The following is a 23,907-nucleotide window of genomic DNA, read 5'->3' on the forward strand; positions in this document are numbered from 1 at the left end:
TTCTCTGCCTCAGAAGGCAGTGGAGGCCAATTCTCAGGATGCTTTCAAGAGAGTTAAATAGAGCTCTTAAAGATAGCAGAGTCAAGGGATATGGGGAGAAGGCAGGATTGTGGATGATCAGCCATGATCACAGTTGGCTCGAAGGGCCTACACGGGCACCTATTGTCTAAAGACAGCAGATGACACAAAACTGGGTGTGATTATGAATTGTGAGGTGGATGGAAAGGGGTTTCAAGGTGATTTAGATTGAATGAGTGGGAAAAAGCATAGCAGCTGCAGTATAATGTGAATAAATGCGGTTATCCACTTCAGTAGAAAAAACAGAAAAGCTGTGTTTTAATTAAACAATGGTAGATTTAGTTGTGCTGATTTACAAATGGACTTGGATATAGTTGCACATCAGTTACTGAAAACAATTAAGAAGGCAATTCTTAGTAAGAGGGTTAGAGTACAGGGCCTTGATGAGGCTATGCTTAGAGAATTATGTGCAGTTTTAATCTCTTTACTTGGAAAGGATAGATTTGCAAAGAAGGAGTGCAACAAAGATTCACCCGGGTTGAGAAAAAAGACACAAAGTGCTGGAGTAACTCAGCAGGTCAGACAGTATCTCTAAAGTACATGGATGGGTGACATTTCGGGTCAAGACCCTTCCTCAGGCTGATTCAGGTGTATGGAGATAAAGCTGGAAGAGAGGTGGGGGTAGGACAAAGCCTGGCAAGTAATAGGTGGATATAGGCAAGGGGGGGGTTGATTGGAGGATGGTTGGTGAAGGCCCAGAGATGAAAAGACAAAAAAAAGAGAAATAGGGATAAAAGAGTTGTAAATTTAGGCAGAAAGTAACAGGGGAGGGGAGAAATGGATGCAAATCCAAGTGGGGCAGAGGGAAGAAACGGGGGAAAAAAAGGAGGGTGGGATGCATTGTTTGTGGGTTAGTTACCTGAAATTGGAGAATTCAATGTTCATGCTGTTAGGTTGTAAGCCACCTAAGTGCAATATGAGGTGCTGTTCCTCCAGATTGCATGTGGTCTCACTCTGGCAATGGAGGAGGCACAGGACAGAAAGGTCAGTATGGGAATGGGAGTGAAAGTGGTTAATAACCAGAGGATCCAGCAGGTCTTGATGGACCAAATACAAGTGTTCAACAAAATAGATGCCTGGTCTAAACTTGGCCCCACCAATGTAAGAGATTAATTTAACTAAGTTTGTATTCATTAGTGCCAAGGAGAACGAGGGGAGGGGGGGAAATCTAATTAAAATTTACATTGTGACAGGTCGAGGCAGACTGGATGTGGCTGTGTTGTTTAGAATGAGAAATCTTGGTTTTGGATTGCAGGGCAAGAGACTTGGGTGAGAAGAACATTCTAAACTCGGGATGGTAGACTGACTGGCTGGTTTACTCTTGCAGTGTTGGCACTGGCTTGATAGATCAAATGGCTTCCTGTATGCTGCAACCTTTCTTAAATGCTATTACTCAGAGATAGATCTCCTTGTTCTCTTAGGGCTACACATGATCATTCGCGTGAACACGCAGCGTTGCTGTTTTATTAGAACTCATCTTAATATTGTAACATCTACAGTTCCTTGTTACTCCATTTTAACATCACAAATACTTGGGCAAGTTTAGAGAAAAAAGTAATGGCATCTTCTGGTTTATATTAAAGTAAGCTGTTTATTCCTTTCACAAATTTACAGCAAACATTATTGCCATTTAGGTCTGGTAGCAGAAGGAGAGAAAGCACAGAAGAAATCTGGAAATTTCCCAGCACTGAAGGACTTATCAGGTATAAATACACCCATCTTTATATTTTGCTGCTGAATTTAAGTAGTAGTTACTCAAACAGGGATACTATAATACAAATGCAATTTCCTTAGTAGTCAATGTATTTTCTAAAAATCACATATTGCTAGTACAGTATTAACATTCTGAATTTTACCCCCACCCCATACGTAGCATGGTTATAAACAATCTTGAATCTAAAGAAGGTAATACTTTAATTACAAATCATTATGATTTGATGATTCAATGCTATTCTTTTCTGTTTGTATAATCCTTAGGAAAACACCCTGTTTCTGCTTTAATGGAAATTTGTAACAAGAGAAAATGGGCCCCACCTGATTTTTTGATGATTCGTGACAGTGGCCCAGATCATTGTAAACATTTTCTATTTAAGGTCAGTATATTAATGCAGTCGTTATTTAACTCAAGGTCATTGTTAGCAATATTTTCACAAGTTTGTTAATATTTCTTGTTTATACAATCAAATCAGTGCGAGACACAAATACATGCCCATAGAACAATAGATTGCCAGCAATTACCTAATGGGAGAATATTTGAATTAGGATGCCATTAAATGATTTTGATCCTTGTATACTATAGGAACATGGTTAAGTTCAGCCAAAATTAAATAGAAATCAGTCTAAATGTTTACGCAGCCATGTTCAGGAATGATCAAACAAAATTAAATGTGGTAACTTAAATATGTAAGTGGCAAAAGTAATATTGCCTTGACGTACATCTGTAATTTTCTCCGTAAATTGTGTTTTCCTTTAATTTAATGTAGAAATAAATTCCAGTGAATTAAAATGTGACTTTGTAAATTAAAAATAATGAGCTCCTTAATTTCATGATATGCACATAATAGAATGCACACATTTGACATTTTACCCCAAATAGCTATTGACTGTACTGGGTAGTTAGCAAGAATGAAGTAACATCAAACTAGACACAATTGTCTGGACTCACTTTCTATAAATGTATTTAAATAAAATCCAGGAACAGTGAAAATGGAATTCAAAACTAGCCTCCTGGAAAAAATAGATAATTCCATTAACAATTTTATAGACAAAAACACGTTGATGTCTTCTTTAATTATAGATCAGCTCTCTACAATGATAGTGACTTCTCACTTGTAGAATGAATACTACCTTGCTTCATTCAAGTTCATAATGGTATTTAATGTTTTAACAAGTGTCAACAATGTCATCGTTGCAGACAAATGTGTAAGTGTTACTCATTGATAGGTTTAGTAATTTTGTATAGTGATTAATGTTTAATGCTCAAATATTACATTAAAGTAAATTGTTAAAAGTTCCGACCATCTAACTTAGATGTACATTTCTGTGACAGGTGCTGATCAATGGTACAGAGTACAAGCCCAACCACGCCAGTCCCAACAAGAAGCATGCTAAGGCCTCAGCAGCTACTACTGCTCTGCAGGCCCTAGGACTTGTTCCAAAGGAGAGTGTTATTTCAACCACAAATTTTAAGAATGCCTCAGATGCCACCACATAAATGACCTCCCACTACTACTGTAAAATTGTTCAATGATTCTGTAAATAAAGATGTATTATATTAGCATTTCCTTGCAAATTATTTTGAAAATGACCACTGAATTATTGAAGTTTTATGAACGATATCCAATATTTACTTTTTGGTAGGCACAAAATGCTGGAATAACTCAGCTGGACAGGCAGCATCTCAGGAGAAGGAATGGGTGACGTTTTAGGTCGAGTCCCTGCTTCTGTCCAAAGAAGGGTCTCGACCCGAAATCTCACCCATTCCTTTTCTCCAGAGATGCTGCCTGTCTTGCTGAGTCACTCCAGCATTTTGTGTCTTCCTTCGATATAAACTAGCATCTGCAGTTCTTTCCTGCACACTTACTCTCTGGTTTTGTTCACTCCCCTAAAGAGGTTTTACCGTAGTTGATTGTCTAGTCACAGGCACCAAAATCCATGATAGAATCTGGGTTTATAAACTCTGATATCAAGGTGTACACATAATAGAAAATGTTTTCTCACACAAATGACTAGAAGGGCTGGTATTTGCTGTATCATCAGCCGGGGCTCAGTTATGCGAAATATTGCATCCGTCCATTTATGCAGTGGCAGTGGAAAAGCGACAGGATTTATTGCACATGACCTCCATTCAATTAATATAAAATGGGGGGGGGGGGGGGGGGAAAAAAAAAAAATCAGAAACCAAAATGTTGGAATCTAGGTTGGCATTTCATCTTTCTTTGTGAGTGGTGAACAGGTGTGCATTCAGTAACATACAGGTAGACATTTAAGTGCGGCATTTTTAAATCTCAGATTCTTACTGCTGCTGTTAACTCATTGTTATCTCTCAGCAACAACCATAACCAAACCTTAAACCACCCACCTCTGCTCACAACAATGCACATTTAGCACTTGGCCAGTGAAAGCAATTAGAAAACAAGGTGAGAAAGTGCCGAAATGTGCAAGTTGAAGAAAAGACTCGAACAAGGCTCAACTGGTATATTTAATACTTAATAAATAGTCATATCAGACATTAAAATAGCAGTGCATACTGAAAGTGCAATAACAAAATGATCAATTCTGAAGCTAATGAAGCTATAAATCTTAGAGCTTCTGAACAAAATATCTGTCCAATGTTGAATGTAGACTGGCAAAATAAAATCTGATAAAAGACATCTTTTACTACATTGAGATTTACAATGGCTTTACTTTTTTCCTCTGTTGATGGTTAAACCAAAAGGCAGATAACTACAAACTAAAATGTGCCCATGTCTTATGCTTTATCAGTTAATAGGTCGTATCTAGTTAATTCTCATAGGTCTGGGACGTCGTATTTATCACAGCTAAAATTTAGATAAAACACATTTCTAATTAGAGTAACACAAACCTAAAACCACCTTAACTGTTGCTCGAGAGTTTATTTACATTTTCAGACATTGCTGTGCCAGGTCAAGTAACATAACACAACTACAATTCCCCTATAGTAGATCCTGATGTATAAACACTAAACATTGTCATTGATAGTGAATTGGAGAGCATGAATATTCCAGTAAACTATGGAGTTGATCTACAAATTGTATTGTATCAGTTTCATTATTTGATAAAGCTGATTTCTACATATTAATAGAAAAAAATTATGTTTTTTGACTAGCATAACCCTCTGAAGGACCCTATGCAAATAGATGGCAGAATGCACAGTAGGCAGGTAAATGTGGGTACAGAACTACCATATTTCTCGGCAACGAAGACGTATTTTTCACCCAAAAATAAGGTGCGAAAATTTACCTGCAACTTGGAGGCCAAAGGTTAGGTTGTTAGCCAAGAAAGATAAGACTTGGCTATTCCTCAGTACAGCAACATCAAGAATGATGTTGTACTGATGGATAGCCAAGTCTATCCCTCATTGCTGGTAGCTGATGGGAAGCGGTTGTAAAAGTACAGTGCCGCTGGGGCAGGGGGAAGAGTTTCTTTCACAGCATATGGGGAGTCTGGCCCGCGTCAGTACGGGCTGTAGCATTGAGAAGGGGGGTTGGGGATCATGCCAGCAACTAACTCACTGCTGCCGTGGCGCTCTGGGTGCAGAGCCACCACATTGTGGCTGGGGAGGGAAGTAGCCACCGGGACCAGACAGCGGAACCGGCAACCACCTCAGCGCCTTCTGCCGGCCCACTCCTCTGGCAGTGCTCTCTGCTGAACACCTCTCTCCTGCCGCTCGCTGGCCTCGCTCATGTCAGCCGCTTCCTGCAAACCCTTAAATTCTGACTGCTGCCAGGAGCAGGACATGGCCTCACTTGCTGCGCTGGGTGACATTGCATGGCATTCACTGCCCGGTCTGTGTCTTTCAAGAGCAAAGATCATAGAGTGGGTCAGCGGACAGCATAATTCCTTTAGACAAAATGATTAAATGGATTTTTCAAGTAGCTCCTACCGACTCATCTTCACATGATTAAAATATGAAATGCATTTATCATATGCATTTAAAATAAACCCAATTTCAAATAATATTGGTAATACTAATGTAGAATATTAACTTAAAAGCATGGGTATTTAGTCACTTAATGTCTAATGTTATTTGGCCTCTAATTACTTTAATTAATGTTCATTGTTAAAAAAACTATCTAGTTTTCCCCAGAATTCAGTTGCATTTCATTCAACATCTACAATATGTGAATACTTAAAACTTTTTAAAAGTAAATCATAGCATCTACTGAATTTCAGCAATCACAACTTCCATGTATATTTATAGTTGTCCATTTCTATATGCTTTATGGAGGATTTTCCAATGGTTGGCTGTTGCATTAGTTGAGTCAGTGTTTCTGGGTGTAGACCATAATTAGACAGCTCACCTGAAGAGTGATCCTGTTTTAAATGAAAAGGAATTTGAATGTTCAGCATGTGAATTACACCAAAATCAAAACATTAGATGTAGTGTCTTCCTCCACCTGCTTACAGTTGTGTATGTTTCTCCGTGATACAGTACCTGATTGTCCTTTCAGTCCAGGGAACATTTCACAGCTGGGACACGGTATGTGGTTCTGTTAATTATAACTACAAATCTCCAACGAGTTCCGTGAAATGCGTATGGCAACTTTATACAAGTATGTTTTATAAATGCCAACTGCTGATGCTCTGTCCCTCTTATAACCTGGGATATATAGGTTGATGATTGTACCATGTTCAACTTCATTCACATTTCCTCAGCAAAGAGCAGCTCGTGCCACACGCAGTATGACACAGATAACATTCAGGCCTGGGCTTATTTGTGGAAAGGAGCATTTGTGCCAAAGTGTTCAAGAAGGAACTGCAGATGCTGGAAAATCGAAGGTAGACAAGTGCTGGAGAAACTCTGCGGGCGAGGCAGCATCTATGGAGCAAAGGAAATAGGCAACGTTTCGGGCCAAAACCCTTCTTCAGACTGATGTAGGGTGGAGAGGAAGAAGAAAGGAAGAGGAGGAGCCAGAGGGCTGAGGGAGAGCTGAGGAGACAGCAAGGGCTACCGGAAATTGGAGAAGTCAATGTTCAAGTCGCTGGGGTGCAGACTGCCCAAGCGGAATATGAGGTGCTGCTCCTCCAATTTCCGGTGGTGCTCACTATGGCCATGGAGGAGGCCCAGGACAGAAAGGTCGGATTCAAAATGGGAGGGGGAGTTGAAGTGCTGAGCCACAGGGAGAACAGGTTGGTTAATGCGGACCGAGCTCAGCGAAACGATCGCCAAGCCTACGCTTGGTCTCACCGATGCAGATCAGCTGACATCTAGAGCAGCAGATGCAATAGATGAGGTTGGAGGAGGTGCAGGTGAACCTGTCAACCTGGAACAACTGCTTGGGTCCTTGAATGGAGTCGAGGGGGGGGGAAGTAAAGCGACAAGTGTAGCAACTCCTGCGTTTGCAAGGGAAAGTGCCCGGGGAGGGGGTGGAAAGGGAAGAATTGACCAGGGAGTTACGGAGGGAGCGGTCTTTGCGGAAAGCAGACGGGGGGGGGAGACGGGAAGATGTGGCGAGTGATGGGGGTCACGTTGGAGGTGGCGACAATGATGGAGGGCTATTTGTTGTATGTGACGGCTAGTGGGGTGGAAAGTCAGGACCAGGGGGACTCTGCCCTTGTTGCGGGTGGGGGGGGGGGGGGGGGGGATGGGGAGAGAGAGGGCAGTGTTGCGGGGTATTGAAGAGACCCTGGTGAGAGCCTCATCTATAGTAGGGGAGGGGAACCCGTTACCTGAAGAATGAGGACATTTCCGATTCCCTGGTGTGGAACACCTCATCCTGGGAGCAGATGCGACGTAGAAGGTGGAATTGGGAGTAGGGGATGGAGTTCTTATAGGAAGCAGGGTGGGAAGGAGTGTAGTCTAGATAGCCATGGGAGTCAGTGGGTTTATAGTGGATGTCGGTTGGAAGTGCCACTTTGTGCCAACGTGGCAGCCAATGACCATCTCCAATAAGAGTAAACACCCACCGTGACATTCAACAGCATTACTATCACCAAGATGAAGCCAGACCGGGCCATTGGAAACAAAGAAAGTAGGCAGAACTCAAGCAGGAAATTAGAAGGGTCATAAAATGTCACTGGCTAATTGGATTTAAAACATTTCCAATGCTTTTTATACACAAATTAAAAACGAGGGTAACTAGGGAGAGATGGGACCAATCAAAGATAAAGGAGGAAATTTATGCTAGGTGTCAAATGCAGACGAGGCACCAAACTAGTCCTTTGCATGGGTATTCACAAAGCACATGGAAGAGGTGAGATCTGGGGTATACCAACATCGGGCATTTAGAACCAAGTGGTAGTGGTGTTGGGTCTCTTGATGGGAAATAAATCCATTGGGCCCCAGTGTCTATCCCAGATTATAGAGATGCAAGAAGGGAGATTACTGAGGCCTCAATCTTTTTATCCTCTGCAGCCACGGATGGGGTCCTTGAAGATTGGCGAGTAGCCAATGCTGCTCAGCAGGTCCGGTTCCGGAGAACATGGATGCGTGATGTGTTGGGTCAGGTCCTTTCTTCAGACTGATTGTGATTGTATTGGGTGGGTGGGGGGGAGTGGAATAGCTGGAAGAGAGGGGAGGACAAAGCCTGGTGATGTAGATAAATACAGGTGAGTGGAGGTTTTGATGGACAGATTGGATAAAGGCCAAAGGTGCGAATGAAGGATAGAAATTAGGCTTGTTAATCAATGTTGCTCCCGATATGTTTGTTAATTCTGTAGGCGACCGCGGTCTTCACCCTGCTACCCCTAGGTCAGTTACCAAAAATGAGAGAATTCAATGTTCATACTACTAGGTTGTAATCTACCCAAACAGAATACGAGGTGCTGTTCATAAGATCATGTGATAGGAGCAGAATTAGGCCAACAGCTGATCTATCCCCCCCCCCAACCCAATTCTTCTGCTTTCTCCCCATTACCTCCAACACGCGTCCTAATCAAATATCTATCTATCTCTGCCTTAAATAGATCCACCAACCTGGCCTCCACAGCCGTCTGTGATAAAGAATTCCACACATTCACCACCATCTGAATAAAGAAATTCCTCATCTCGTCCCCAAAAGAACGTCCTTTAATTCTGAGGCTATGACCTCGAGTCCTAGACTCTCCCACTAGTGGAAACATCCTCTCCACTGTTCCACTGTTTGCATGTGGCTTCACTCTGGCAATGGAGTTCCTCCCTTAGCTTTTCTCAATATTCAGTTTTCTCTCCTCATTAAAAGTATTGGCTAAATTTGACTCTGTTCTATTAATTATACCCTGGACTTCAGGACATCATGCTTTCCAGTATATTTGGAACTTTTGACCATTGCAGTATAGGGAAGATTTCGTGCTCCCCCTCCTCCCCAATCATAGAATATGATACTACCAGAAAAACTCTTTCAATTAGGGTCTGAAGAAGGGTTTCGGCCCGAAACATTGTCTATTTCCTTCGCTCCATAGATGCTGCTGCACCCGCTGAGTTTCTCCAGCATTTTTGTGTACCTTCGATCTTCCAGCATCTGCAGTTCCTTCTTGAACACAAACTCTTTCAATTAACCATATAACAAATACAGCACGGAAACAGGCCATCTCGGCCCTACAAGTCCGTGCCGAACAACTTTTTTCCCTTAGTGCCACCTGCCTGCACTCATACCATAACCCTCCATTCTCTTCTCATCCATATGCCTATCCAATTTATTTTTAAATGATACTGCTGCCACCACTTCCACTGGAAGCTCATTCCACACCGCTACCACTCTCTGAGTAAAGAAGTTCAACTCTGTCTATCCCTCTCATCATTTTAAAGACCTCTATCAAGTCCCCCCTTAACCTTCTGCGCTCCAGAGAATAAAGACCTGACTTATTCAACCCATCTCTGTAACAATTATATGTGTTGAAATAAAGCACAAGCATTGAGCCCAACTCTGCCGAGAACTATTGTGTGTTACAAAATGTTAGATCTTTCATCCACAGCCGAGGGAAAAAATATTAGCTTAGCATCTCGTTTAAAGAATTGGGATCTCCAAGAATGTAATATGTCAATTATTCCAGTCATAATTGAATGACAGATAAATGTCATAATTTTATTTTATCGTAGATATTCATAGATTTAGTTTTGTCACAGGGTGGGACTTGAACCTGGAATTTAATGACAAGCCAGAATACCAGCTTTGCTCATTAACTGTTCTCATATCCAGTGCAATGTTACAACAATACATCATTCCCCCCAAATACTGTTTGCATTCAGACTTCAGAAACCCATCCACTCAGAAAAACTTAAATTTTGATGGTATAAATTTGTCCTACTTTACCTTATCTTCCTGACGTTCCAGTTTGAGGGGTATGTTAAACACTGATGTTGGTTCATGCGTGTGAAAGTTGGCTGCAAAGTTTCCTTTCTGAGCCGATTTCAGCATCAGTGTCAGGCTGTGGATGGCGTGAGGCATGATAGGACCAGTGATCTCAAGGCTGTGAGATTCCTTCATCCCAGAGGGATGATGTGCCTTTATGTTAATACTTCTTGCCTGAATAAATGATGCAAATGATTACTCGTGTACAAAACTCCATGAAGGCAAAATATTACATTTACTGGTAATCTGATGAAAGAAAACCGCTCCATGCCTGGTAGGTCCAGCAGTAACTGGAGAGAAAAATGTAATATTTCACATTGCTGACCCTTCAGAAAAGTCATCAAATGGAACCATTAAATATTTCCATCTCCATAGGTTTGGCTTGAACTGGCATTTTCTGCATTTTATTCTTAATATAAATTTTTTCCTCACCTCGAATTGAATTACACAATCTCCAAAGAAAATACAACAGACCGCCTCTCATTGCATATTGCCACCAATTCTGAATGGAACCATGAAGGTTCAGCCACTGAAACAGAGGTTCAGACATGTCGTTCCAAATGTACAAGCCCCAGACTTGCTAGCAGATTCAACATTCTATATGTCAGCTCATTCTGCCACCGGACTCTCCAATAACACGAGAAAACTTGTGGGAATATTTAAAAGACATTTGGACAGGTACGCGGATAGGAAAGGTTTAGAGGGATACGAGCCAAATGTGGGCAGCTGCAACTAGTGTAGATGAGGCATCTTGGTCTGTCTGGGCAAGTTGGGTCGAGAGGCTACATGACTATGACTGTAACTGTCCCTGGTGCCAGATTACACATGGCACAGGATACAAGATTCCATTGATTTTAGTGTAAATTGTAAAGCTGGGATAAAGCAAAAGGGGAAAGCTTTATCCATTGTACTTTTTAATCCAATACTTTCAGATTATTTGCATCATAATCTCTAATCCCTATGCAACCTCAGCAAGGCTACCTCACGATTGTAAGCCCATGTAATAAAGTACAATATATACAATTACTTTGTAGTTGCTGGCTTTACTTGCATATCTACCACTGGCACGGCAGCACAGTGACGCAGGGGTAGAGGTGCTGCCTTACAGCCCGATTCCCAGGCTTGAGCCTGATTACGGGTGCTGTCTGTACAGAGTTCATACATTCTCCTTGTGATCACGTGGGTTTTCTCAGGGTGCTCCGGTTTCCTCCCATATTCCAAAGACGTGCAGGTTTGTAAGTTAATTGGCTTCCGTAAATGGTCCCTAGTGTGTAGAACTAGTGTATGGGTGATCGCTGGTCAGCATGGACTTTGTGGGCCAAAGGGCCTGGTTCCACACTGTATCACTAAACTAAAAACTAAACAAAATCTAGTTTTTGCATCCCAGAATCAGCAGCGGATCCACTATATTCAAGTTACATATTTTAAAAAAGATGCAATATCTCCAAGCATGGAAATCATTTGGTTTTGTGGTAAATTGAGCTCCAAGGAGGAAGGTATAACCATACACTGGTATGGGCTGCCTAGATTTTTCCAATTAAAATAAAGTTTTTGTGGGGAGTGATAGTTCTTCCTAGCAATCTAACCAGATGACAAACTATTTGCACATTTTCCTATTTTGTCCACTCTTCCTTCAAGTGGCAGTGTTAAATACAATAACTAGAATCCTCTGGGTTGCAGAGGGTTTGACTCTGCAGCCGACTTATGATGCAGGGTATGACAGGGGGACTTGTCAAACTTTTATTCTCTTAATTTCCTGTATTTCCTCTAATTATATAATTTTATATTTACTATCACAAGATCCGATTCATATTAATTTGTACTATATTGTGTCTACTGTGTGGTTTAACAAGTTATCTTTCTTTGACATTACATTTCCTATAATAATTTCTCATGCAACTGGCAATATGGACTCTGCACATTTGCTAGTCTTTTTATTTTAACATTGTTATTGGTTACATTTGTTTTCACTATTTTCTCAAACTAAATTATCTACCTGTTTCGTGGTATAGTTATTACATTTTCACAAGGCATCTATTGAGACAAACTTGATTAAGCAAAATATCATTAAACCAGCAGGTCCTGCAAGGCTAATTTAATTGAAATTAAGGAAATCATAAGACACTACATAGAAATTCCAGTCATTTTTACATAGGCCCCATGGGCAACGAGATCAAAAATACAGAAACCAAAAGAATAATAATGGGTCATTTTATATTCGAGGCAATGACAGGTAGCAGATTTAAGAATGCCAAAGGAGTCCATTTTGATTAATAATTTGATAATAGACAGATAAAGTTCTGAAGATAAACAAAAAAATGTTTTCTTGGACAGCTACAGGCAAACCGATAACATGGGGCATAAAGTGTGATAAATACACAAGCTAAAAAATAAATCTAAATTGGCCAAATAGAAAGCAAACTTTACAACACATTTCATAACATACATAGTTTCCTGTGGTTTTAGAAAAATACATTTTAGAACATTAAACCTCACCTTTAACGTCTGCATCGAGGCTCCTCTGAATGCAACAGGTGCCAAAAGTGTAGGTGGGAGTCCTGCTTGTGGTCCAGCTACAGCTACTATGCTCTTATTGTTCATAAGGAAGTTCAGCAAAGTAAATGTGTGCAGGCCTTTCACTAGCACAGCTGATTCAGGCTTATGGTCCATTTGCACAAGGTTGTGTTCCTTACGACTGGATTTTAGCATGAAGGAAAACCCATTTCAAATTATCTGTGAAGTATCTTTCAACAAACCTCTACAAATAACTACAATTAAATTTATAACTAATAATTTTTAGCACTTAAAACCTTTCCATATCGTATTTCATTTGACACCTGTACATTATGCATTTTTTTGGGGCAAAAGTACAATCTGTAAGTTACATTAACATTCCTTTCAATATTGAGAGATATTCATATAGTAAAGGCAGAGTGCATTGGCACAATGCAAGTTTATACAAAAGGACTATCACTATCCTCCTATCCCTCTACCCCTGCCTCTCCCATTTCTGGTCCACTTCCTCAATTCTTCTTTGATCTCCCTTTGCGTCTGTGCTTGAATTGCCTCATATTGTGTTTTGAACTGAATTCGGTCTTTAATTTGTGTACTAGTCATGTCTCTACTATTTATTTCATTCCGCTTACATGTTTTTCCTCTACTTGCTAAATTTTTGTAAGGTGTCCTTGAGAGTCTTGAAAGGCGCCCATAAATAAAATTTATTATTATTATTATTATTATCTAGTCATCCTGAGTCTCTTCAGTTTTCACCCTCCAGATATAAATCCGTTTTACATCCTTCCTTTGGGCGTTAATATTCCCTCCTCCATGGCATTAGTTAGAACATTTAGAGTGATTCAGTGTGGAAACAGGCCCTTCGGCCCAACTTGCTCACACTGGCCCACATGTCCCAGCTACACTAGTCTCACCTGCCCACGTTTGGTCCATATCCCTCCAAACCAGTTCTATCCATGTACCTGTCTAATTGTTTCTTAACTGTTTAGATAGTTCCTGCCTCAACTACTTTTGAGGTTATACGAGATGGAGGAGGATGGTACATTTCCAAATATTTACCTATGCCACTCTCCTATGGCCATCTGTTGCCTATTCAAAACACTGGAAATTAAGTGAATTTTTGTACACAAATACTATAACATAGTGCATGACAATCCCATCTTAAATGTTATGGACCCAACTCTTCGATAATTCACAACACAACATTCCCCTGCAACATTGCTGTTTGTGTACTTATCAGGGATCCAACTATTTGTATAATGAAATTCTGTAGGCCATTACTAGTGCACAAACTAATCTGCACTAAAATAAATGACTATGTCTGAAATAAACATCAGCCTTTTCGGTAGTTTTTGATGTATCTGCTAACACAAAGTTAACCTTTTTTCTCCTCTAGAATAGATCTCATTTATACACAGAAGGTCACTAGCCTAAACTGCCCAATAAAAATCAATGATGTGAAAATAGCAATGCAATTAAAGTGGGTGTCAGCATTACTCTAAAGCAGTAATGCACTTTTCTCCTATAAAGATAACACATGGAAAATTAACAGTCACAAACCTTTCCCTGCTACCTCTTTAGAAACCAAAGTTCATTTAGGTCAGACGATGTAATGGCTACAATAACACGATGGACATTTAGCTAGCCATTCAGAAGGAACTAACAAAAATGAAAACAAAATAGCTATGCCATCATTCAATCGCTTAACCTGAATCTGTTACTTCTTCATTCATCATAAAACTGGTTTTAAAAGGATACAGTTTAATGGACATAGAGTTAAGTTTTCGAACATTGTCCTGTACACCCATATATTTCAGCCAGGAGGCCCCATCATCATCGTCGTCATCCTCTTCACTACTGCCAGCATGTTCTCTGTGTTAAAAAATGGTTTGTTTTCTGTTAACCATTCATGATGGTAAAATATATGGAATTATAAATAAGATTACTTTCATAGAATAAAACTGTTTTTCGGTTTTCATTTACGATTAAAATAAATACAAATATTGGTGTTAATAAGGTTTTTTATGCATCTGCATTCATATGGCTGGACTCCCTATTTGCAATTGTTCTTTTTTTTTTGAGCCTCTGCAGATCCATTTTCTCTAGCCATTTTGTTAAATTAGTTAGTTAAAGTAAATGTTTCGACTGAAGCAATTATAAAGGCATATTAAAGTTCTAATAATTTGCATGCAAAAATAAACTAAGGGATTGAGTAATAGCTCAGAATTTTTGCCTCAAAAATGCCCTCTTCTTTTGCACCTAATTAATGCAATTTTGATCCCATGTTAATGTCAAGAGCATCCATGCCATGGGTGCCCTTTAATAATTAAAAAAAAAACCCATGGCTTTATTTGAAAGGAAGCATTAAATTCTCCTGGTTTCACAAAACCCACTTTCCCCAAAATATCCACATAGTATTCTTCTCATAAAGCAGACTTACTTCTGAACATCTGAGTTTTTCTCCTGTGCTTCAACATTTGGAATGTGCGTGCCCACATCTGTAGTCTCACTTTTTTTGGTCTTTCCATTTCTACCATCTTCCAGTAAGGGCATGGAAAATGTAATCCCTGTACAAAGATAAAATTATCATTACCACAAGGATATCACCAAAAACAAGAATCTAATGAAAATGCCAACATTTTTATTCAGACAGGTTATACGTTCTGCATTATGATAGAATAACTGAATCAATAAGAAAATAGACTTAGGTTAGGATCAAGTTGTACGAGGACTGGCAGACAGAAGCAACAAAGTAATATTGGGTCTGTTAAAAATCACGTAATACATCCCGATGCAAAACATTTTTGATTATTTTTTTGCAAGCAGTAGGTCAAATCTGTATTACTACCAATTCCCTGCTTCTGACAACCATCCTCATGATGGCAATATTAAATTAAAAAATGTATGAAATAATTTACCTTCATCTTTCATGGCTTCTCGAAGACCCCTTGTCGTTGGGGAAATAACAGCTGTAGGGACATCACTTCCTGCTATTCCAGCTGCCCGGAACAGCACAGTGAATTGATATGTGCAGAAGTAGAAATAAGGGCAAAGTTTGGCTCGCAATAAATTATACAGAGAACTAAAACTGAGTGACCTGGAAAAGAATCAACAAAAAAAAAAAATCATTTGAAGCGAGCTGCATTGTTACATTGCGTGAACATCTTAGCGTTTGCTGAAAACACTAAAGCAGAGTTCAAATTTTCTGGGATTCATATAGCATAACTTCAAAAGACAATCAAGCACAAGCTTACAATGGCATTACCTAAACAGTGCTGTTAATTTGGACAAATCTTACAGGTAGCAAATAAACAAAAGATCAAGATAACATTTTATTTTGTTAATGTGAAAAGAATGATGTTGACCAAGATAGAAATTTTTATCCTGAGTCATGGTTTCCACAAACACAATCATGTTTAAAAACTCACAAAAATAGTGTACCTCTTCAGTACTGAAGATAATATCATTCAACATTGAAATGTAATTTCTAAAAGATTGTGCCTTTTAAAAATGGAAAACTGGGCAATGTTAATCTTTCAGCCCAAATAATGAAAGTATTGTCTTGCATATGAAGTGCAATAAAAGCAATTCATATTTTACCAAATCGATGGGAAAATTTCTATCATTTGCATCTTAATCCTTGATCAACTAAGTTTTTTTGTAAAAAGGTGAAAACAAATAATAAGGAATATACCATTCACCCATTAGCACTTGTTGGAGCTCTTCATCTTGTGCCCATGGATTATTTTTGCCAGCCATTTTCCGTTCTGCACCTATACGAGGGAACAGTGATAGCCATGGCAGCGAAGGATGAAGCCAGTATACAAGATTCTGCTGGAAGGCACAGCGTAAATCTGTACACGATCTTGGATCCTACAGAAAATAAAAGTTTTGTATTGTCATTGAGGAATTAGATCATGCTCAACACCTTAACTTTAAGAATCTATGAAACAACCTATCATTCACACTTTTCTTTTTAAATTAGCCCAATTCAATGATATGTTATTCCATGGATTTCCCACTCCAATCCTTTAATCCATTTTTTAAAAAAATGTGTAAAGTTCAGGTCAACATTTTCCCTATTACATTTTATCTGAAGTGATTATTGCCTACAAAGAATGTTGGCAAATTGACTTGATTTTACACAAATTATCACAACAAAGCAAGATGGCGCCTGCCTGCGGCGACTTTTGCGGAGCTCCGGAAAAGAAAAGGCTCAACTACAACTTCCAACAACTTACCTGGATCAGAAAAACAGCAGAAATCGGTGCCGTTTCGGACAAGCTGCTGGAGCACCTCAAGGCTCACGCAATTTTGCGATCTCCCGCAGCTGCGGGAACCCCGGACTTTAAATTTTCCCACGCTGGCTGTGGAACTCCCGACCTGACTGTGGATCACAGGTACTGTACCTTGAAACCCCGGGATGACCCCCAGAGCCTACAGGCTGGATCTTCCAGGAACAACGGAGCTGGAGCTGCTGTCTGTGAGGGAATCCCCGTTCCAGCGCAGGTCCGCAGAAACAGCAGGTACAGTACCTGGAAACAAAGGGGAAGCCTCCATTGCGTCCGGAAACGTGGCCGTCGGGCAGGACTTCAGGTCAGAATGAAGCGCAGGGGCCTTCGGCCCCCTCTCCCTATTATCCTACTGGCTAATGTACAGTCCCTTGAAAACAAAGTGGAGGACTTAAGGGCAAGACTGCTTTATCAAAGGGAGCTGAGGGAATGCTCTGTGTCCTGTTTCACAGAGACATGGCTCACCCCCAGCTCCCCAGACTCAGCGGTCCAGCCTGAAGGGTTCTCCATCCACCGCATGGACCGTACCCTGGCATCTGGGAAAGGGAGAGGAGGGGGCGTCTGCCTCATGGTCAACTCTGCGTGGTGTTCAGACGTGGCAGTCCTGTCCAACTCCTGCTCTCCACACCTCGAACATCTGGCGGTGAAGTGCCGTCCCTTCTACCTCCCGAGAGAATTCACCTCCGTTATCCTGACCGCGGTCTACATCCCACCCCAGGCAGACGTCCGTCTGGCACTGGAGGAGCTGCACGCCGTGGTCAACAAACACCAGACATCTTACCCCGAGGCATTTACCACCATTGCTGGGGACTTCAATAAGGCGAACCTCAAGAAATCACTCCCCAACTTCCACCAACATGTCTCCTGCTGCACCAGAGGACCTAACACCCTCGACCACTGCTACACCACCATTAAGAATGCCTATCGTTCTATCCCTCGCCCTCACTTCGGTAAGTCCGACCATACCGCGGTGCTGCTTCTTCCTGCCTACAGGCAGCAATTAAAGAGCGCACCCCCAGAAGTGAGGACAGTACAGAGCTGGTCGGGGGGACAGAAGATCAACTCCAGAACTGTTTGGAGTCTGTAGTCTGGGCAATGTTCAAGGACTCGGCAACGGACTTGAACGAATATGCCACAGTCGTTACAGACTTCATAAAGAAATGTGTGGAGGACTGCATCCCTACAAAAACCTTCCGAGTGTTTCCCAATCAGAAACCTTGGATGAACTTTGAGATCCGCACTCTCCTGAAGTCCAGACACAGGGCATTCACCTCCAATGATACAGTGGCCTGCATGAAGACCAGATACGACCTTGGTAAGGCCATCAAAAAGGCCAAAAGGGACTTCTGCTCCAAACTGGAGGACGAGACAGATGTTCGGCAGCTGTGGCAGGGCCTGAATGCAATCACCTCCTACAAGGCAAAACCAAGAGGCAGCTCGAATGTCGGTGGAACATCACTCCCTGACGAGCTCAATGCGTTTTATGCACGCTTTGACAGGGAGAATACTGATGTGCCTTCCCGATCCCCCATTCGCTGTGATGGCATTTCAGTCTCAGTCACAGAGGCCGATATCAGGAAATCCTTCAGAGGGGTGAACTCCCGAAAAGCACCGGGTCCCGATGGCATACCCGGTCATGTTCTAAAAACCTGTGCGGACCAACTGGCGGGAGTTTTTACGGACATTTTCAACCTCTCTCTTCTGAGGTCTGAGGTCCCCACCTGCTTTAAAAGGGCATCAATTATACCGGTGCCCAAGAAGAGTAAGGTGACGTGCCTCAATGACTACCGACCAGTGGCACTAACTCCGGTGGTGATGAAGTGCTTTGAGAGGTTGATCATGGAGCAAATCAACTCCTACCTCGACAAAAACCTGGACCCACTGCAGTTCGCGTACCGCCACAACAGATCAACGGTGGATGCGATCTCACTGGCCCTCCACTCCGCACTGGACCATTTGGACAACAAAAATTCATATGTCAGGCTGTTAGTCATTGATTACAGCTCGGCATTTAACACAATCATCCCCTCCAAACTGGTTACCAAACTCGCAGAACTGGGTATCTGCGCATCCCTCTGCAACTGGATCCTCGACTTCCTCATCCACAGACTGTTCGTATTGGTGGAAATGTGTCAGCCTCGATAACAATCAGCACGGGAGCACCTCAAGGCTGCGTGCTCAGCCCCCTGCTGTACTCACTCTATACCCATGACTGCGTAGTGAACCACAGTGCGAACTCTATTATCAAGTTCGCTGACGACACCACTATTGTGGGGCGTATCACTGATGGGGATGAGTCAGAATACAGAAGAGAGATCGAGCAACTGTCCATATGGTGCCAGCGCAATAACCTGGCCCTCCACACCAGCAAAACCAAGGAACTGATTGTGGACTTTGGAAGGAGTAGGAGGGGAACCCACAGCCCCATTTATATCAACGCTTCAATGGTTGAAAGGGTCAAGAACTTCAAATTCCTGGGCGTGCACATCTCTGAAGATCTTTCCTGGTCCGAGAACACTAACGCAATTATCAAAAAAGCTCATCAGCCTCTTGTTCCTGAGAAGATTACTGAGAGTCGGATTGTCAAGGAAGACTCTCTCGAACTTTTACAGGTGCACAGTCGAGAGCATACTGATCGGTTGCATCGTGGCTTGGTTCGGCAATTTGAGCGCCCTGGAGAGGAAAAGACTACAAAAAGTAGTAAACACTGCCCAGTTCATCATCGGCTCTGACCTTCCTTCCATCGAGGGGATTTATCGCAGTCGCTGCCTCAAAAAGGCTGGCAGTATCATCAAAGACCACCCACCATCCTGGCCACACACTCATCTCCCTGCTACCTTCAGGTAGAAGGTACAGGAGCCTGAAGACTGCAACAACCAGGTTCAGGAATAGCTACTTCCCCACAGCCATCAGGCTATTAAACCTGGCTTGGACAAAACTCTGATTATTAATAACCACTTTTTGTTATTTGCACTTTACCAGTTTATTTATTCATGTGTGTATATATTTATATCATGGCATATTGACACATTTATCTGTTTTATAGTAAATGCCTACTATTTTCTGTGTGCTTAAGCAAAGCAAGAATTTCATTGTCCTATACAGGGACACATGACAATAAACTCAATTGAACTTGAACACTTGAACAATCAATTTCATCTCTCAAACGTAAAATCTGACTGAGTTGTTCTTCCCACCCGCTACATCAAGGAGAAGAAACATGATTAGCTTCAAACTGAATGCCAAATTTTATCATCTTTAAATGTTTAAGAATTCCAATTTCACTATGAAAATGTAAGATATAGTTTAAAAACTAATCAAATACCTCTATGTGCAAAGGGAAATCAACTACTGAGGAACGACAGTGTTGAATTAATCCTTTGGCTTCTTCTGATGCTTTTAGCTGACCTGTCCAAGTAAAAGGATGAGGGGACGTGAAAAGAACCCATGTTTTGACACTCCAGTCAGCAGGGAAGTCTGCAGGCAAAGAAGCGAATTCAGGCAGTGTTCCAGAGCACTGTAAATTCTGCAAAAACAAAATCAGAAAAATTAAAGAACTTTCAAAAAAGTGTTAAAACTGTAGGTTCCGCTTTTTGCACCCTGAAGTAGATCTGCTGAGACAAACTGGAAAGAAAATCATTCTACGATACTCAATGTTTGTTTCATCAAATGGGTCCCAGTTGGTCTAGATAAAGAGCTTAATGCAGTAACACATACATCTGAATATTTGAAGTTCAATTCCTAAATTGGTGCTAAATTACCTACTTGTTAGCGTGCAACAATTAGTCTTGGTAATGTCATGTGAAATGAAAAAAAAAGCTTGTGTAAAAAGTAATTGCAGATGCAGGTTTAAACCGAAGATAGACACAAAATGCTGGAGTAACTCAGTGGACAGGAAGAACAATGGAGGACCTGGCATAGACAATAGATGCAGGAGTAGGCCTTTCGGCCCTTTGAGACAGCACCGCCATTCAATGTGATCATGGCTGATCATCCCCAATCAGTACCCCGTTCCTGCCTTCTCCCTATATCCCCCGACTGCTATTTTTCAGCCCTATCCTGCTCCCTCTTGAAAGCATCGGGGGGGGGGGGGGGGGGGGGGGGGGGCAGCGGAAGAACTATGGAGGACTGGCGTGGGGGGACCGCCGTGAGGGAGAACAATGGACAAAGGGCCCGGGGAACTGTTGGGGGGGGGGGGGGGTGGTGATGGTGGACTGAACGAGAAGCCGGCCTGCTTTGGAACTTTGTCAGCGCCGTAGGTGGCTGCTATTTGTACGCAATCGTGTATGCAAGCAAAGAATCTCACTGTGCCTAGTCACATGTGACAATAAAGTATTCCTATTCCATCTCTGGAGAGCAGGAACAGGTGATGTTTTGGGTCGAGACTCTTCTTCAGACTAGTGTCAGGGGAAAGGGAAACAAGAGATATGGACGGTGATGTAGAGAGATATAGAACAATTGAATGGATGATATGCAAAAAAACTAACGATGATAAAGGAAACAGGCCATTCTTAGCCATTTGCTAGATGAGAACAAAAAGCTGGTGCAATTTGGGTGGGAGAGGGATGGAGAGAGAGAGAAAGGGGAATGCAGGAATGACTGAGTTAGAGAAATCACAACTAACACCATTGGGTTGTAAGCTGCCCAAGCGAGATATGAGATGCTGTTCCTCCAATGTGTTAAGCCTCACTCCGACAATGGAGGAGGCCTAGGACGGAAAGGTCAGTGTGGGAATGGGAATTAAAGTGTTTGGCAACCGGGAGATCAGGTAAGTCCAAGCAGCTTAGCTAAGGTGTTCAGCAAAACGATCGTCCAGTCTACATTTGGTCTCGCCGATGTATGAGAGTCCACATCTTGAACAATGGATAGTACATGAGGTTGGAGGAGGTGCAAGTGAACCTCTGCCTGACCTGAAAGGACTGTTGGGATCCCTGGGCAGAGTCTGGTGTTGCATCTCCTGCGGTTGTAGGGGAAGGTATCTGGAGTGGTTTGGGTGGGAAGGGATGAGTTAACCAGGGAGTTGCGGAGGGAACGGTCTCCGCGGAAGGCGGAAAGTGATGGAGATGGGAAGATATGACTAATGGTGGGATCCCATTGGAGGTGGCAAAAATGTCGGAGGATTATGTGTTGAATGCGACAGTGGATGGGGTGAAAGGCAAGAACTAGGGGGACTCTGTCCCTGTTGCGACGAAGAGGGAGAGCAAGGGCAGAGCTGCAGGGTACTGAGGGGGCACCCTTGAAAGGAAAAGCTTGCCTGGTACAGTATTGATAGCTATCCAGTGAACTATGCAGGAAAATACATTAAGTAATGCTACCTGTATTGGGCTCTCACTTACAATTAGCCATTTAATGGTCCCCTTGTTCATAACTAGATGTTATAGGACTCCAGAATTTCAATCTGATCAGTTAATTGTGAGATCATTTAGGTATCTGTATTGCATGGGATTCAGTCACATGGTCCTGTGATGCAGCTTTACTAGGCTGGAACCGTTTTAAGACATGCCTACTGCTTGCAGCATGTCCTTCTGCACTCCTCACTGAACTAAAGTTGACCTCCCTGACGATAGTAATGGAAGAGCAAGGGATATACTGGGCCAATAAATTACAGGTTGTAATGGTTGTACCTCATGGATGTCTGTTATTTCTAAACAGTCAAGTTATCAGCCTTCATTACTCCCTTTGGAATTTATTTGTTCATAAAGTAATATGATGCTGCAAGATGAAATCAAAGAGATTTGTAGTTCTGCTTTTTGCAAAAAAAAAATCTTACTTTAACTGGCACAGGAAATGGCAGTTCGTGGGAAATAAACTTTCCTTCCCAAATGGAATCTTCACCTCCTTTAGATGACACCTAGAAATACATAGGTAATATTAGAAAAATAAAACCTTAAGTGACATTAAAAACACACAATTGGTGACAAATAGAGGCTTGTATACAAATAAATTACATAAATCTAACTCAGATCTGGGGGTATGTCTGTGTTTTTTAAGCCAGGTCGCTGGCTCCACAGTGATCATCGAACTATTAATGACAAATCAAGGTTTTATTTTGACAACCCCGATTTTTTACAATTTGGCAAACCAGAAGGGCCTGTGTCCACGCTGTACGACTCTATCTACAGTTCCTTCCTACACAGAGGGGGTTGCAAGGCGCACGTACCTGAGGGTCCCCTTCGCTCTGCGGCTTCTCCTCGGCTGCAGGAGACGAACTCTCCGCCAACAGCCCGCGGGTGTTGGCGACATCGGCGAACGGGTTCCTCCTGCACTTCTTACGCTGTTGTTGGTGCTGCTGCCCCGGGCCGCCGTGCTCATCCGTGTCGGCCGGGGAAACCGTGGCGATGGTCGGCTGCTCGGACAAGCTGAAGCCGCCCGATGGAAGCTGCCCGGCCGCGCTGCGGGCTCGTTTCCTCCTCAACCTCAGCACCTCGGACGGCTTCCTAAAGCTGGGCGAGTAGCCGGCCACTTGCTCAGCTGACATCTTGTGAAGAGGGAACGGACGGGGGTGGAAAGAAGCTCCGACACAGGAGCACGGCGGCAACTTTCAGGCGCCTCAACTGCAAGTTATTTAATAATCACTAACTATCCTCTACTGTTCCATTTATTAAATGATTCAACAATTTAAGTCTCTCCCCCCCTCAGGCGCCTCCGCCGCTGACGGAGGAAAGTTTTAAAATTTGGCGCCAGCTCGCGTCCCAACAGTTCCCGCCGAGTTAGTGCGCATGTGCGGCGCCGAGACCCCACCTCCTCGTGGCGGGACAGCCTTGGCGCATGCGCGCTGTGGACCGTCCAAGCAGGTGTTGAGATTGTGAATGGAGGGTTGTGTTTGAATCACAGAGTGTGCAGCAGAGAGAGAGAAACATGTTTGACATTTCAGGTCAAGGATCCTACATGATTAATATTTTCTTATGCTATTCAAGTTTTCTTATCATATTCACACTTTACGTTCAATTTGCGTTTATTGTCATTTAACCAATTAAGGTACAGTGAAATTTGAGTTACCTGAATTAAAC

General features: G+C 42.2%; 2 protein-coding genes across 3 annotated transcripts in view; one reads left to right on the plus strand and one right to left on the minus strand.

Moving 5' to 3' along the window:
- Positions 1-3,363, plus strand: part of LOC129702973 (protein SON-like) — a 44,016-nt gene extending 40,653 nt beyond the window's left edge. Inside the window, exons 10-12 of one of the 2 annotated variants that reach the window (XM_055645093.1) lie at positions 1,713-1,781; positions 2,056-2,171; positions 3,128-3,361. In XM_055645093.1, coding sequence (XP_055501068.1) covers positions 1,713-1,781; positions 2,056-2,171; positions 3,128-3,292 — 350 coding nt within the window. In that variant the 3' untranslated portion in view covers positions 3,293-3,361. Of the gene's footprint in view, positions 1-1,712; positions 1,782-2,055; positions 2,172-3,127 lie in introns of both variants that reach the window. The other variant, XM_055645094.1, reaches the window with a different exon arrangement.
- An 897-nt stretch (positions 3,364-4,260) lies between these two features.
- Positions 4,261-23,638, minus strand: LOC129702974 (protein downstream neighbor of son homolog). The gene is made up of 10 exons (XM_055645100.1): positions 23,058-23,638; positions 22,668-22,748; positions 20,223-20,423; positions 16,300-16,478; positions 15,524-15,702; positions 15,046-15,172; positions 14,364-14,477; positions 12,588-12,786; positions 10,053-10,265; positions 4,261-6,135 (listed from the first exon to the last, which is right to left on the minus strand). The coding sequence occupies exons 1-10, from the start codon at positions 23,373-23,375 to the stop codon at positions 5,998-6,000; spliced, it is 1,749 nt and encodes a 582-aa protein (XP_055501075.1). The 5' UTR covers positions 23,376-23,638; the 3' UTR covers positions 4,261-5,997.
- Positions 23,639-23,907: the final 269 nt, after the last annotated feature.

The sequence above is a fragment of the Leucoraja erinacea genome, chromosome 13, assembly GCF_028641065.1.
Source record: "Leucoraja erinacea ecotype New England chromosome 13, Leri_hhj_1, whole genome shotgun sequence".
NCBI classification, from domain to species: domain Eukaryota; kingdom Metazoa; phylum Chordata; class Chondrichthyes; order Rajiformes; family Rajidae; genus Leucoraja; species Leucoraja erinaceus.